The 17,743-nt window shown below is 35.5% G+C and overlaps 1 protein-coding gene across 1 annotated transcript in view; it reads left to right on the plus strand.

The window, feature by feature from the left end:
- Window positions 1–14,581, plus strand: part of LOC104626085 (matrix metalloproteinase-16-like) — a gene marked incomplete at its 3' end in the record, with an annotated part of 88,464 nt that extends 73,883 nt beyond the window's left edge. The window contains exon 2 of the mRNA XM_010293912.1: window positions 14,433–14,581. Coding sequence (XP_010292214.1) covers window positions 14,433–14,581 — 149 coding nt within the window. The remainder of the gene's footprint in view (window positions 1–14,432) is intronic.
- Between the last annotated feature and the right edge of the window lie 3,162 nt (window positions 14,582–17,743).

A 17,743-nucleotide genomic window follows, 5' to 3' on the forward strand; every position in this document is an offset into this window, starting at 1 on the left:
AGATCAATTTTTAAGAACAGGACTATTTGGATGTTCTTTAAACTTAATTTCCAAAGTTCTTACCTGGTATTTCATAGATGAGAGCATAATTTTACTGGAAGAGAACTGAAGGTAACGGCATTTTATGAGCTAAAAGATGAACGCATAGTAAAGTATATTTTCATTGATTTATGTTCATATATATACATATATATTTATTTATTTCCATTAGTTTTAATTAACAGAAATAATCCACAACACGGTAATTTGTAGTGTATATTTTTTAATACAAATACAATAGAAATATATTTATTTGCTTAAGAACATGAGAAATTTGCAGTTATTTTAAGAAATGAATATATGATCCAAAGTATAGTCAGGGATACATTTGTAAATCTAGTGAGTAATACAACAGTCACAGGCAAAGATTTTTAAAGCTCTAGTATTTAAAAAAGTATGGGGTTTATATTCTTAAAAGTATATATTTAAAGAGAAGACAAATTATTAATTAGCTAACAGTTAAATACACCTTATCAAGTTGGCTCTAATAACTGAATATGGAAATAAAATATAACAGTATATGTGCTTTCATTCATGTGGTTCTTCTATTGCAAAAGACTTAAATTGTCCTGAAACCTTTATGTGTTTACAAAGAATTTGGTCAAACATCAAGGTGAAAGAAGTTCCATCAACTTCAGGAACTTTAAAGTATCAGCATAAGAGTTTGTTCTGATAAATCAGGAGGAAGCACAGTTTGTGTCCAAGAGAGTTTCCTCTTCTCCTCTCAATATCTTGTCAGAGGCTTAAGGGGACAGGTTTTTGCCTTAGTCTGCTTCACTTCCTCATCTATGAAAGGAGATTATCATGATTTCCCTATCTGATCTGCTATAAGAAGAAATCCTTTAAAATTGTGAAATATTCAGAGGAATTAATTTTTTAAGGCAATGTAAACTCTGTGATAGATGTATACATGTCCATGCTCTACTGAATTAACCTCCCTGTAATAAAACTTCTCCGGTCTTGTGTGGAAATTAAATTTTAAGTCTGAATATTGCAAAATTAGATTCTGCACCTTTCTAGAAAAGAGAATAGTAGAAGAGTGCCTGGGTTAGCAGATCCATACTTTGTGGGGAGGCTTTGAGCTTTAAGCAGAATTTTGAATACATGATAGGAGAATCAACACAGTGTTTCTAAGAGATTTCAGGTACTTTCCTGATGTTACAAGTTTCCAATATTTTAAAGTTAAGAAGGATAAGAGAACATAAAAGTTAGTGTCAGGAGAAGAAAAAGGAAATCTTGCCAAGCTTTTCTATTATAGTGCTGAATTGTGCACTACTTGGCACTATCTGAAATGTTTCAAGACCTTCACAAGATTAGGAACAGAGACTTTCTATGTATTCTCACACTAATTAGTTGCAAGGATTTTACAAGATTTAGTTCAAGTGTTCCATTATGAAAAGTTACATGTACAGAACGTGGTATGTCAGCTGCCCTATGTACCCTATGGAAATAAACACAATAAATAACTCGTTCTGAGCCTGCAAGCAGATTTTAATTTTTTTTTTTAATCATATGACAGAAAACTGTCTTTGGTTAAGTTTGAAGGAATGTGTATGTGTTTTCCACCTGTCTAGACCTTATGTGTACAAATGAATCCATTTATATAAACACCCATTGAGCCATCATCCCAGACCTCAAGTAGCAGACTTTTGATCCATTTCTCTCAGATTCTTTTTCCTACAAAACAGGTCAGTGCTAACTAAAACCACATGAATCTTTTCCAGTTCCTTCCAACACCAGACTGGTCTGTATTAGTCCCTCTGCAGACCAACGTCCTGTTATTTGTCAGTCCCCGCTGCTTTTTTTTTCATTAAGGCTTCTGCATGGTTCCCTGGAGGCATCAACTGCCAGACCTCCCAAACTCTTATGATGCATATCGCTTAAATACGCTCATGCTTACAGTAAGCATTACCTCTTTGCCATCACAACCACATGTGCTTTGTGGGGCTGAGATAAAGTGAATGGGCACAAAAGAAGGATTAATGATTTCTAGATCATGATATGCAAAAATGCAAGTCTAATAGCTACCGCCGTGGTGATTGTACAAGTATCTCATCACATCTTCTTCTTCATGAAGAATTATTATCTCCAAGAAGATTGTTAACTCTAGGAGGAAAATTATGTGAGAACTGTTCTCATAGAAGACTGTTGATCATCCTGCTTTCATAGGAGAAGTCTTAGGGCTTCCCTAATCTAATTCTGCTTTGAAATAAAGCATATCAATTAGGAAAAAGACGATCCATCCTGAGTTCCAACTTGCCAGTGAAAAGAATATTTCTTAAAACTTTGAAACTTACTCCATTAACTACTTACCCTTGCAAGACTTCTTCCCACAGATTTTGTTGAGAAGAAAGTTTATGATGAGATTTTGAATTTATTCTGAGGGAGTTATTTGCTGAGTGCTATAGTACAGTTCTCAGAATGTGTGGACTGGAGTGAGTGGTTGTCAATTTATTGAGGGTGGCAGGTGAAATTCAGTGCTGATAAGGTAACGCATACTAGAGGGGATAATGTGAATTTCTCACACACGTTGCAGATTTCTAAATTAATTGTAATCGCTGAGGGAAGAAAGTTGGGCAGTGTTTTGGACAGTTCAGCAAAACCAGCTGTTTGGTGTGCTACGGAAGGTAAAGGCTAGGACATTTAAAAACAATTCTAAAAATCTGAAATATTTTAATATCATTAAGCTAATCTGTTACTTATTTCTTACATAGTGTTATGTTCTGACAACTTGATCTGAGGAAGTGATTCATCAAGAAAAGACAGCATTCTAGTAAATGGTGAGGAGAAATTTGAGCAAGGGAATGCGTTTTTGTAAGGGTCCGTATTAATATAGTTTGATTTGAGGAAATTAAATAGTTTGGCCTTAAGAATAAGAAAAGCTAAACTGAGTTCTCCTATTTATCTTTTCAAGGATTAATGTGGATCAGCTGAAGTGGACAGTAAACTTCGAAGTGAAAACTGTTTAGTAAAAAAAAAATCCTTTAACAGATGGGGTGAAAATGAATTGATGCCGATAGCCAGATTATTCCATAGTTGTCCAATACGAAGTTTTTTTTTTCTGAGGGAGAAGATGAAACATCATTGAGACAATCCTTGTGGAATTTCCCATGTTTAGTCCCATACTTAGTTTTCAATCACTTATTGTGATTATCAATTTACGTGATAGGGATAATGATCCTGCCATGAGTACATACAATCAGTTAAGAGCTTTTGACATTATTGGATCCTTTAGCTTTACTTTGATTTCAGATCATCTGCAAAACTTACCCAGTGCTGAAGCAAGACTGCATTTCTGCTCTAGAAAGGAAGAAAGGAAGGGAAGGGGAACTAGAGATCAGTTAAATTTGATGAATGCTGCTTGCTAAAGATTCTTATTAGTCAAACCTCACTTTTTAGCAATATGGCTTTGTGACCATTTCTAACTTTTTATCCGTAAAACTGAATGAGGAGAAAACTTCAGTTTTCCACCTGGCAACTTTAGGTTCCTAAGAGTTGTAATGATGAACTTCATGGAAAAGACACATGAGATGCTTCAATGACTATAGGGACCTTAATGACTAATAAGAAATTGGTATAGGTTCTGTAAAGGTCATGTCTTAGGGTCTTCAAATCTACTTCTGACTGTTAGGTGCTTGGTATCTTTGAAGCTCTGTCCTTCAATAGTTGTAAGAACTTTCTTAAGTGTGCATCAAGTTGCAAACTTGGTCTTCAATGAAGAGAAAGAAAAGAAGGGTTGTTGCCACTCTTTGAGACTCCATTTACATCTCTGTGTTTGCTACAGGTAGCTTTCTCAGCAATATGATTCCTCACAATTTTCACTCTCTAAGAACTTCTCATTAAAGTCTTGTTCATATCCCTGCTCCTCCTTACAAGATCATCAGATTGCAGCATGAGCACTTCAAGTAGTCTTCTGTAGATTCAGGAAGTCACCGTTGCACCAGTTCTGTTCAGGTAATGGCTGCATTATTAAATCCACTATTAAACGAAAAAAGACTTGAGTCCTAATGATATATTTAAACTGCCTTTAAAAATAACCCATTAGATTGTTGAGTTAGAATGCTATTGTTGCTTTAAAAGCTGATCTCATACAGCATGCCAAAATTAAAAGGTAACACTAGGAATTTCTACTTTTTAGTAACATGAAATTCTCATCATTAAAAAAGGATGGGTAACTTTATAACTTTTCTCGAACTGAATATTCCTTAGATTGGGAGAAAGAAGAAAGATTAATTTTTGTGAAAAATTGCTTACAGAAAAAAGTATGTAGCAAGCATTTGTTAAAAAAATAGAACCTTGGAAAGGATATGATGAAGATCATTTGTACAACATTAAGGTGAGTACGGAGATGTTACTTGATAAAAATGAAATTTGTAATGGAGATGTTTATCATACAGATATAATCCTCAGTGCAAAAGCATACTGTTAGCTCTTACCTGTAGGAAGTCAAAAACCAGTGCCAAGTGTCTTAAACAAGCTCTTAGTTTAGCTGTCATACAGAAAAACAATACAGCAAAATGAGAGTACTACTTCTATAGTGTCCACCACCTGTTGGAAGATTTCAGTTGGAAATGTTTTGTGTGTCTGTTCTGTTTTGGGATAAGATGGATTAGAACAATGTATCTTAACCCGTTGATGCCACGTCAATCATAATCAGTACTTTTTTTTGTTTATTATACATGTGTCACAGGCTGGAGGGCTTTTGGGTGTTGGTTCCTTAGCTGAAGTTCTGAGGTACCTTAATCTGGAGGAGAGCTTAATGTTTGCAAAATGCAGGACTTCATTTGATTCCTAACCCTCTTTTCTGTCTTTTTTTTTCTTTTTTTTTTTTTTCAGTATAGCAAAACTTACACCGTTCCTTTTTCCTAAGTTTTCTTTCTCCTTCCTGATAAGAGCTGAGAAATCAAATGTTCAATTTGTACACTAACAATTGCTAACTCCATTGCTATACTAACTTTTTTCTCATTTCTAAGACCAAAACTGAAAAAAAAAAAAAAAAAGTGGAATTTTTCACTTAAGCATATGTATACCTACACAGATAAACAGTTGTAAACACCCTTGGCTTTAATACATGCAAAAGCTGTTCTCATTTGCAGTTTGAACCTGTGCAAAAATGTATACATACTTTTGGAACTTTTTATTTAATTGCTGAATGGGGTAATACCAACTCTAATTTTGCCTCTAGTTTATGGTAGACCAAGTCTGAAAAACTTATGTTAAACTGAAAACAAACCAATATCAATTAAAGTGCTGCTTAGGGTACTTAAATGTTAGGTTCACAGGATTAGCATACTAATGACATTGGTATGAGAATACAGGACCCATTACGTTTATTAATTGCAAATGTAATTTATAAAATGTACTAGGTTACTTCTTTTGCATATTATCCTCCTTAAATGCATGGAAGACCATGTCTCTCAGAATAAAAACCCAAAAAAGCATGCACATATAGTTTTCCCTGGCCTTTTCTGCTATTTTGATTCTATCTGCGAGCTTGAGCTAGAGGAGCAATGTATTTATACAAAAAACCCTCTACAATGTCTGAGCTTTATAAATGTGGGATGAGTGTAAGCAAATTATTTTCTCTGAGCAACTCATTTTTTAAAGATATATAAAACTATAGATAAATCCTAATCTTGCTGTTGGTTGATAGAGACACTTGACTGAGATCTGCCAGGTACTGAGCGTTCTAAGCATCCATCTGAACCTATGGCTATTGAGAGTACTCAGGAATCCACAGCCCCAGGTCCTAATTAAGCAAAGCTACAGTTATTCTATTACATTTCAAAATTGCAGTACACATGACCGTAGCCCATAGAAGAGCTAATAAAAGATAATCCCATGGTTTGCTTTGAAGCTATTATTGTATGTCCCTTTCTGCCTGCAGGAATCACCTTGTCACATCCCTTGGTTGCACCAAACCACCACTTCCCCTTCCCCCTTCTATTTTTGTAATCCTGCCCTTTAACAAAAATAGAGTTTAGAGGATGACATAAAAAGGAGAGTTGCAGATGTACTGAAGTATACTCAGTCTTTCTGCTACTTGCAGAAGGATTACAAACAGCTGGTGAGTTAGTGTACTGCAAGCAAAATAGATGTACTTATCAAATGAAGTATCAGGACTTTTTATCTTTATGAGAGTAGGAGACTAATACAGCTAACCTGAGCTGGTCATATTCTGACACTAATCTACACAGAGATGATTTCAAGGAAAGGAAATGTTTTACTTCAGAACTGATACATCTTTATTATAGCAAGCAAGATAGCTTTCTCTACACTTTCTGTCTTTTTTCTTCATCTTAACGTCTATGGCAGGAGTCATTTGTGATGGATTCTGTGGTGATTTGAAGCAAGGATAGTGTCTTACCCATACTAAATTCACCTTTTCTTGCTACTGAAGATTTGAACTCTATACAGAAAATCTACTACATTCACCTATTTTGATCCATGCTAAAGCTGAATTTATGAAAGGTATGTGATCACTGTTGAAGATGATTGAGAAAAGTAAAGGTAAAAATGTTTAACCAGTATTGTTGTTAGCTCTTCAGTTGTAGGGCACTGCCTGGCTCCATTTGAACCACATGTACAAGAGGAAAATAAGACAGGTGTAATTTGCATAAATTATCAGGGAGACTCATTAGAAGCAAGAACGTAAAAATGGAAGTGCTAGATTGTGATTGATCCCTGCCCTCCCTGTGGCAAAGTCATCTCCCACAGGCATTTTCTGAAGAAGGGTTGGAAATGAAAGTGGGAAACATTAATTACAGATCAATACCCCATGGAAACTCCTCTGCTGGACCAGCATTGTCAAAACTGGGGAGTAAGTCAGAAACTAAAAGAGGATGGGACAGAGGATGAGCTGCTTTCTGTGCTGCCTTTTCCTTTTCAGTGTTACAACTTCTGATCAGCTAGAGTTACTATGTAGCTGAATAGATTGTCTTCATTGCAAAACAGGAAAAGAATGTGTGAATTAAAATGTTGCCCTTCTTCCTCCAACTGGATGCATTGTTCCAAAGAATTCACACATTTAAAGGATTTTACTTCCTTTCTTCTCTATTAGCTCCCTAGCCTCCTTGCGGAAGTTACAAGATTTTTCTTTCAAAGGACGTTGTGTTGTAACATTTGCTTTTTTTGTTGTTGTTGTTTTCATTCTGCTGCGTGGAGCAAATAAAGTAATTTGGAAAATGACAGTATTACCTTTTATGTTCATTGCATTCTCTTCCTCTCTCTCCCTGGGAAGTGACAAACTGATGCTATCTGTACATTTTATGTACTTATAAAATCCATGTTCATCTTCTATCTCCAGATTTCTGCAGTAAAACATGAATCTGTTTTTTTAAAGAGCTATTATAGTACTAAGAATATCACAAATCTTATACGAGCTCGATTGTAAAAAAGAAGGATTTCTAAAATGTGGAATGATATCCAGCAAGGGAGTGCAGCATCTTTAATTTTACATCTTGTATGTCTGACTTTGAAAAGCAGAAGACAGAAAAAAAGATATTTTAAATTTTAAAATTAGTTTAGTATCAGTTTATATTTACAAACTCTTTTTACCATGGGTAACAAACATACTGTGCCATAAAAGCTTATATTGTAAGTAGTAGTGACATCATTAATTGCTGAAAAGGCATAGAAAGGAAAAAAGTAAAAGTAATATTCAACAAAATAAAAGAACTATTTGATTCAGTTAAATACCTCCTATTTCCACTGAAGGCAACTTTGCTGTTGACTTTAACATAGCCAGTTGTTTTTTTACAGCCGCAGACTTTCAAACACTGCTTATGTGCAATACAGTGTGAATTTACATGCAATCTTATCTGTAAATGTGTAGTAAAAAACCTATAAAGTATAAATCCACAAAAGATATGCAATGTGTTGTTGCATTTCTATTCTTTTGCTTTAATGCAATTTTAGTTTAATCCATAATATAAGGCTACTCATGATACTGATATCCATACAGGGAATATTTTCAAAGATATTTAATGGATGTGTTTATGATTCAAAAAGTTATGTTTCTTATATCTATAAATTGAGAAAAAAATCTATTATGTGAAGAAAATTAACTATAAGTGATATGGAGAAAATAAGGTTTGGCCAAGTCACATTTCCTAAAGTTGTTTAACTTGCAGTTCATCTGCTTCGCTGATGTAAACTTAAAACTGCATAAACTATAATAGTAAAGTTATTTTATGTAATGCATTCAAACACCAAGTGTCAGATATGGTATGAATAATAATTTCCCCAAAGGAACTTTGTAGCTTGACCTTTTGATTTTTGACCTTTTGACCCCAATGGACTACCTTCCCACAAGCCTTTTTAAAGTAGCACAACACCATCTGTTGGTACATTATGTATTTATTTCCTATGTAAATGTCTTAGAACAAAGTTTTAGTACTTTTATTAAGATACGAGGGCTTATAAAAAAGATAAGGACAAAATTTTTATCAGGGCCTGTAGTGATTGGACAAGGGGTAATGGTTTTAAAATAAAAGAGGGTAGATTTAGGCTATATATAAGGAAGAAATTTTTCACGATGAGGGTGGTGAAACACTGGCCCAGGTTGCCCAGAGAGGTGGTAGATGTCCCATCCCTGGAAACATTCCAGGTCAGGTTGGACGGGGCTCTGAGCAACCTGATCTAGTCGAAGATGTCCCTGCTTATTGAAGGAGGGTTGGAATAGATGAGCTTTAAAGGTCCCTTCCAACACAAACTATTCTATGATTTTATGATTCTATGATTCTATGTCCTGGTTTGAGCCAGGGTAGGGTTAATTTTCTTCACAGAAGCTAGTGTGAGGCTGTGTTTTGGATTTGGGATGAGAAAATGTTGATTAGTTATCTCAAGTTACAACCATAGTTAGCAAACCAATCATAACCATTAAGCTATTATATTATCTATCATCATTTTATTCTGTAGACATTTCTGACAGACTAGGTTACACTCTCCTGGACTATATGTTCTTGTTATATGCTTTTTTTGGAAGTGTTTTTTTCACTAGATAGATACCATACATAATATACCCATTCTGTAAATTCACATCAGTGTCTTCTGTTAAAAAGAGAAAACATCACCAATGAGGAACTGGTGGCATTAGAGATATGAATTAGGAAAACCAGCAGAAAAGTCCCTATAATTCTCTCTGTAAACAATTCTGTCTGTCTCTGTCTATGTGGCTATCACGTTGTCACTGAAAAGTCAGTATTAGCTGCAATAGTTAGGTCTGTAATTAAAACACAGCATTAGGCATGATTAATTGGCCTAAATAGAGAGATGACTTGGTCATATGGATACTAGTTCTGGAGTTAGCTTATTTATCCATACCATAGTAAAAACCTTCAATCTCTTTTCAAAATGACGTCAGCACTTGAACTGATAAGTCCTGTGGTGATCAGTGTAAGTTTGATTCTTAAATGTATGCTTTTTGAAAATATGAATCTCCTGAATTTCTCAGACTTTTAATTAATTTCATTTGTAGTGCTTTGGTGGAAGTATATTAAAAAACAAAAGTCAAAGTATTTTGAAATTATGAAATCTCACAGTTTTACTCAGTACAAATGGGAATTGTTTTTGCATGAAAAAATCTAAAAAAGGAACAGGAATACATGAATAATAATTATATGCAGCTGCACTACTGAAGGTGTTTATGAAATTGTTTTGATCTGTGCTTTATTAGACTGATTTACTAAGCTTTCAGGTTCATAGAACATAATTGTACTGTAGCTTACACTATGTACTGTCGTTCAGGAACATTAATAATTTGTTGATAGGTTATCTTCTATCTTAGAAATCAGTAAGCTCTCTGAAACTCTGGTTATCTTGGTAATACTCTTGCTTAATCTTTAATGATGATATATAGGTTTTCTTTGTTCTTAGTAACAGTTTGGTGTCAACATCCTGTTTTTAAGAACACTCTTCTCAAACTAACACAGATCTGAATGATTGCAGTCCATTGGTGTATTTAATACACTTTAAATTAACCTATGCTTTATCCTTTAGAGGAGACAAACATACATCCGTGTGACAAAATGCTATCTATTCCATAGCCAAGTAATCCACATAGCATAGCACTAGTAGCAGTTACCAAAAAAAAAAAAGAAAAGGTCCTTCATCATGGCAGAACCCCCCCAACCTTAGGCATCTAGTCAATGACATCCAAAATCTGGAAGTTGATACAGCTTGTGTGCTGAGCACTTGAAGGTTCCATGGATGCCTGCAGAAGTAGCAGGACCCCAGCAAACTTCTAGCATCTCTACAGCTTTCATCCCCAATCAATTCTGTTTCTCCTTTTCCTTACAATTATGGAAAGAGGAGGTGGAATTATGGTGAAGGAATTTTTCTGGTGGAAAATGTGTGTGTAAAGCATGGCTTTATAATTTTAAAATTTATAGATAAATGGGACATAAGACTTGAAGTTCAATTAGTGAGAAAAAATATTTTTAGTCTTTTTTTTTTTTCAAAATGAAGTCTTTGAGTGTCCACGTTCTTCTGAATTACTCCTAAAACTTCAGCTAAACTCCAGTATTTGTTAATAGGCTAACAATGGGAACTAACATACAAATCTAGAGCAAGCAGATGCTTAGTAAAGATAGATTTTAGCTTCTAGTTCCCTGGAGGTTAATGTGGACAACAAAATAAGATGAAACAAAAGAGGTTTCTTTAGTTTATTTAAAAAAGATTAAACAGAGTGACTCACATAAGAGAGTTCAAATACATAAAAGGCTGCTGCAGAGGGAAAAGGAATAATCAGTTCCCCTCACCCATAGCAGGTAAAAAATAGTTGCAGGCTTAAATAATAGTCAGGGAGATTCAACTCTAAGTCAAACTTCACAGCAGTAGGATAGTAAAGCATTGTAATAGAGAGGGAAGTGGTGGAGCCTGTTGTCTTCCAGCTGTGTTTTTCTGTGGTTACCGTGAGAGGTTACCATGGCTTTCATTTTGCTGCAGGATAAGAAAGTCTTACCCAAAAAATTCACTTGAAGTAGCAGTATTTTATCTTCCTAAACTCTATCAAGGAATGGGACATATCACTGATTTTGGAATCTGTGCAATCTGTTGGCATCGCAGACATTAGATGTTAGATGGATCTACTTCACTATTTCCTTGTTCCAAGACTGATGAGTTCCTCAGGTTGATAGATGGCTTGCCAACACTGCATTGTCATTGCTGAAGTGCATTAAGGCAGAGAGACATCTAGTTTCAGTAGAGGAGGAGGGGGAAATCATTGTGGTCATAATTGCTTTAATAGATTGCCTTAAAAATGCAACGCTTTAAGAAAATTATTTGCCTTTGTTCTCCTGCTGTGTCTGCCTCGTTCTCTTTCTTTTCCTCTTTGTTGTTTTACCCACCTATATATTTTGGACTTAAAGTTCAGCTTCTCCTCCATAGTTCCTAGCATTTGGACTATGCAGAATAGAATCTGAGGGGCATATTACAGGTATCTGGCAGACTGAGACAAGGTCCTTCAAAATTTTTTCATAGAAATGTGAGGAATCTGAGGAATGCAACAGGAACCAGATTTGTTGTCTCTTTATCATCCTTTCTCACAAGGACAGAACACTATGCATTTAGTATCACTAAATGCTACTAGCTCTTAAGCATTCATGAATTATGAGTCTTGGAGGTCAATTTGTCTGACTTTTCAAAAAAGGAAACTTGCTTTCAGAGTGTTATCTGACTTTGTGGTATGTTGGCTGTGTCTTCTAGTTGCTAGTATGAAGCCCAGGTGGTCTAATTCCTTTGTTCAGTAATAGGGAGTAACTATCAGGCATCCTGTGTTTAACTTGTATTTAAGTCTTTTTAGAGGAGGAAAGGCTACAGTGTCCTCTCCTCCTGTTTCTGAGCTACGTCTCTTTTCCTTTTCTGTGTCTGTAGTGGCACTCTTCTAGATTCAAGTTTGTCCTCTCTACTCCTCTTCTGCCATGAGCAGTACTCCCCAGGCTATTTTTTCTGTCTCTCTCTTTATAGTTTTTCTAATTCCGATATCTGAAGGTTTAGCCCTGGTACATTTGGTTACTTGAAACCCCATACCTCTGTCTTCTTCAGTTACACCACAGTGAGGATGGTTTAGAGTGGTGATAGGTGGTCTCACAAGCCTACCAAGCAATTTTGTGTGCTCTTAGCACCTGAACGAGAGCTTCATGAAAAGCCTTGCTCCATGTCTTCATACCAAATTCATGCTGAGAAGGTGGCATCATTTTAGACATTTGTGACATGCTGCTCAGAATTATTTTTCTTCCCTGACTGATTGTTTTTTTTTAATATCACTGACTTGAGAAGATGAATCTCAAAATAACCCAATAAATAATTGTAAAAAATATAATTGTAAATATACATTCAAAAGGACTCTACATGCTACATTGAAATCAACCCACTCTGTGTCCAGCTTATTTCTTACTTCCATGGTCTTATTTCAACAAATTGCATTGCTATTGCCAACCTTACAGCTCTAGCTGGCCTTTGAGAGCTATCTTTCAATAATGGGAGGAAAAACAGACTTCCTGTGCAAAGCGACACATAAACTAAATTACTTGGGTGATGACTCAAATCTAGCACAAACTTAGTGTTCACAATTTCACCCTTGAAGCTGAAAAGTGTAAGAAGTCAGGAGCATGTAGAGTTGGATGGAGGTACTGATTGTAGCAATTCATTTATGCTGGAAATAAGAGCATCTTCCTATCTATTTTGTTCTTATTCTGAATGGCTGCTGCATATAGAGGTAGTGTGAAGGTGAAAGAGGTTAGGCTGGGTCTCAGTTCTGTCTGTACTGTATCTCCCTGTTGTGTGGAGCTCACAGACGTTGTTGAGATTGCATCTGAACTGCACTATGGGAAGGTAAACCTGTTTAAATTAGAAATATCTGAACTCATAACCTGAAGATTTCCCCTATCTGTAGTGCCAGTCTGATCTTTTATTTACACAGAGCCAATGTTCACCTATAATACCATTCAGTGTTAGTAAAGCGAACCATAGCAATGCATTCATCCATCTTGAGGTTCCTCACTGGGTCCATAAAAGAGGAGTGCATCACCAACAAGTTTAACCTGCTACAGAACTGAATTGGATGGACTCTGCAAGCTAAACTTAAGGCTGAAAATTGCAGACTATACAGTTTGGTGTTAGGCTGTGTATAAACAGTGTGTATAAACAAATTAAAACCCCAAAAGTCTTGTATGAGGCAGACATAGCCCACAACACGCTATAAGGGGAAGAGTGGGTGGATAGCATTCATTGACGCAATGATTCAGAATCGACCTTTTTTTTTTATATGTTTGTGTATTAATTCATTTTTTTAAAAGAACAGAAGATCAGATTTATGGTGTCACAAGTACTTCCTTACTGGGGAGAGTGAAACTGCAGCAATATAATTTAGCTGTGTCTTGTAGATTGGCAATATATGTACCTTTCGTTCCAGTGAGTGGTTCCAGACCTTAGATGAGGCTAAGACATTTTTAAAGATGTATCAGTGCTCTTGTTGCCTCAAAAGTCTTACACTGAGCTTTGTATAGGATAGATTTTAGGAATGTTTAGAAGCATTAAGATAACTGCAGCTCCTTTTTTATGAAACATTGCCTCAAGAGGACAGCATGTTTCAGAGGGTTTTTCCAGCTGTTCTTAAGCTGTTGGCTTTAATCCATAAAGCTTTCAGTTATTCGGACCATGCCTTCTCCCTCTCACTTCTACACAATTAAGAGCATAAACAGTTGGCGTTAAATCCACCTTGATTTAAAAAGGAAGATCATCTTATCAGGGAATTTCCTGTAAGTGGGACAGACTCTGCTACTTCACTGTCTCCTGGCCACCTGTTTTGCCTATAAGTATGTGATTTTGATATTCTTCTCAGAAAGCTGAATGTCTCCCCACCTTCTCTTTTATATTCTTTGAGAGACAATAACAATATAGTATAACTGTGTGAAAGCTATTGTGGATTTATTGTTGTAGTTCGGGAATATTATTATGTACCCCATGGACAGTCAATTATATGTGGCATGTATTGTAGATTTTATATTTTGTCTGCTTTAAAAAATTCTTGAAGTGCCTAGAGCCACAGCTAGGTGCCTAAGTTGTAACTTCAAATAAATAAATACATTAAATAAATAATTGAAGCAGGCAGTTTCAGATAAGAAAGAGAGCTGGCTCCTGGGTAGAAAACACTGTAAGTCTTAAAACAGCAGAATCTTTAATAAAGGAGATTAAATAGAAGCCCCAAAGAATTTCTTCTCTGAAAAAAATCTGGACACTAAAACCAAAAAAAATCCCCCAAATCCACAAACTAACAGGATTTATACTTGGTGAATTAGAAGCTTCATTATATATGGTACAGAACTAATTACTAGGGAGCATTTTATTTACCTCTAACTTCTATTTAATAGCCGCTGCACTTGTCATTGCAGGTATGGTTACAAAAGTATGGCTACCTTCCACCAACTGACCCCCGAATGTCGGTGTTGCGCTCTGCAGAAACCATGCAATCAGCTATAGCTGCCATGCAGCAGTTCTATGGCATTAATATGACAGGAAAAGTGGACAGGAACACAATTGAGTAAGTAACCAGTACTGAACTGCTCTTGACTTTTCTGTTTCAAGCAGGGTAAAATAGAACTGGAGAACCTTTATAACACATGAAGCAGGGTGACTGGAATATCCAAATAGCGTTGCAGCTTCAGATGGGGAGTTAAAATGTTTTTCTGTCTCTCCTTGCCTTTTTTTTTTTTTTTTCCCTGTATTTCATGGTAGCAGGTAGTCACCTGCCTAACTGCTGCCTGCCTTTGGGCACCTGATTGTAAAGAAAATGTTTCAGGGTTAACTAAAGAAAGTGCCAAAAGGTTATGGGAGTGGGAAGAAAACTTACGTGGAAGTGAAGAAACCTGTTCAAAATTGGCAAGAATTCATGGAATGTTTCACAGCAGAAAGCGTCTTTTCTTACTGGAAAATCTTTACTGTAAATTTCCTTATCCTCATTGATAAAAAATATAACACACTGCATTGGCCCATTCATTTATTGGTTTCCAGTAACAAAAGAAGTGTGGTCATTTTAACATGCAGTAAGATTGGATTAGTTTTGCCTGCCCTTTGCAATTCTGAAGTTGCATAAGGCCAGCAGTGTCTGATTTTATTGACAGACTGAACACATAGAAACTTTGTGAAACAGAGCTATTAAAAGACAATTCCAAGCAACTCTATACTATGCCAAATTTTAAAAACGTGCCGGGGGAAAAAAAAAAAAAAAAGATTAGTACACAAGAAAACATAACTGGGATTAAGATTTGAAGTGCTTGTTGGAATTATTTCAGTTAAGATGCAATAAAGATTATCTTGTGATTTTAGACAAAGTTACTTTGCTTGAAAAGCAAATAATAACAAAATAGTACTGTCACTACATAGCCAACATTTACTTTATTGAAATACATTTCTAGTACTTCTCTAAAATGCTTTTTAGTGGGGGGAAAATATCCTCCTTAAAATTCCAAGAAACTCTATACTATGCCAAATTTTAAAAATGTGCCGGGGGAAAAAAAAAAAAAGATTAGTACACAAGGAAACATAACTGGGATTAAGATTTGAAGTGCTTGTTGGAATTATTTCAGTTAAGATGCAATAAAGATTATCTTGTGATTTTAGACAAAGTTACTTTGCTTGAAAAGCAAATAATAACAAAATAGTACTGTCACTACATAGCCAACATTTACTTTATTGAAATACATTTCTAGTACTTCTCTAAAATGCTTTTTAGTGGGGGGAAAATATCCTCCTTAATTTCCCATTTACCATCCCCAACCCAATGTGTCATCTTTCATTATTCTTTTTTGGTAAAGTAGCTGATATGTATGATTTTTCTATCATTTAGAGTTTAGGGAAGAGAATACCCAAAATGCTGGCAGGATTGGAAAAATTTTATTCTACTGGCACATGCATTATTTCATTGAAAAGCAATAAAACAAAGCAGATTTTAGGGCTTCCCTAAGGGGAGGCGAATTGATCACACAACCCTCGGTTTAGGTATTTAAAGGACCTTGTGAGAGACCCATGCTCAAAAGTATGTTTATGATCCAGCCTGCAGAGTAGAGAGGCTGGGCTCTTTATGCAGTTTCAGTAATTGATCCTTGAGGGGAGAGTCCTGCTACACCAGTTACTAGTAGGCTTTTAAAGACACATTAGTGGCAGCTTTGTAAGAGGCAATATATTTCACTAAAAGGAAAATAATCTGTTCACAGTTATCAGTATAGACAAGATAGAAAGTGGTAACCTAAGGAAAAGCAGAAATTATCTCTTAGAGTATCAGCTAGCGAGTTGAAAAAAACCAAACCAAACCAAACCTTTAATTGCAAAGGGAAGTGGTTTATATTGCTAAATTGGGCTTGTTGGCCAGTGTGTCAGCAAGGTTGTCTTCACTTCTTCTGCTATGTAAGAGACAAAGGAATCCATCTATGCAGCAGTCCAAAACATTAATTTTACAATCCGGTGGATATTGAGTTTTCCAAACCTTTTGATGCATGATTTTCTTCTACACATAAAGACATATTAAAGCATGGCAATTCTTAGATACATATAACTTGTATATATAAATTGGGACAGAACAGATTCTTAAAGACTTTTCACATTTACATTGGTATTGAGAAGAAAACCCAACTCATTAAACCAAACTGTGGCCTCAAGTTACCATCGTAATACCAGTGAATATTCTTGGGAGATATGACTATATAACGAAGGATTTTTTTTTTCCAGTTGTTCACTTATGTCAATATTTTGTAAAGGCTTGAAATAATTTTCCCTTTCATCTACACAGAAAGTATATATACTATCCTTTGGTCAGAAAAATTGTGACAGTTTACCATTTGTTTCTCTGTGATTAATATGTTATAGTCACATACAACACTGGGTTTACAAAATAAAGAGTACAGCAAGAACCCCATAAAAACAATATGTTCTTATCTTGTGCATGAGGATTTACCTGCTTCTCTAGCATGTCTTGAGAAGAGATTACGATGTGTGTAATTGTCTTCAGGACAAACTATTGAAAGAAGGTATAGTAGTAACTTGATAGGAACCAACTTTGGGGATATTAACAGAGAAATAATGTCCTGCAGCAGCATCATCAAAAATCTCATGGAGGGATTTTGTAGCTCTGAAAAAAGAGATAATCCTTCAATGAGTGTTTTGGTATGCATAAATATAAACAGTGTTCATCTTCCGTCCACTACTCATCATTCACTTGTTTTTGCTATGTTTTTAAATTTGTTTCCAAGTGTCCTGAAAAGCATGATGCATGCTTATTGCTGGGGATATGGAAGAGTGAGTGGTAGAAAGAGACATCATTATAACGATATAACAATATGAGGGTCGTTCTGAATACAAGTATCATGACAATGGCAAACCCAATGAAAATACTGTCTGATGGTTGCATGGGGTGCCACGGTATTTTCTGTGATTTACCAGACACAGTCAATGATCCACTAAAAAGGAGACTTCTGAAAACAGACCATTGGTTGGCATCCTGGTCTTTCATATCCCTAAACCAAACTTACTATGTAGAAAAAAACTAGTTGTTGTCTTTTCTTAAAACTGCTATACATGTTTATTTCCAAAACATGTTTTGCAGTTTAAAGGGGTACATTACAAGCTTCTTGGTGTACAGATAGAATGGTTGGGTATAAGATGCTGACAAAACCTATGCAATAGTAACAAAGCATTCATTTTATTTTAA

The sequence above is a fragment of the Phaethon lepturus genome, unplaced genomic scaffold, assembly GCF_000687285.1.
Source record: "Phaethon lepturus isolate BGI_N335 unplaced genomic scaffold, ASM68728v1 scaffold8799, whole genome shotgun sequence".
Lineage (NCBI taxonomy): Eukaryota > Metazoa > Chordata > Aves > Phaethontiformes > Phaethontidae > Phaethon > Phaethon lepturus.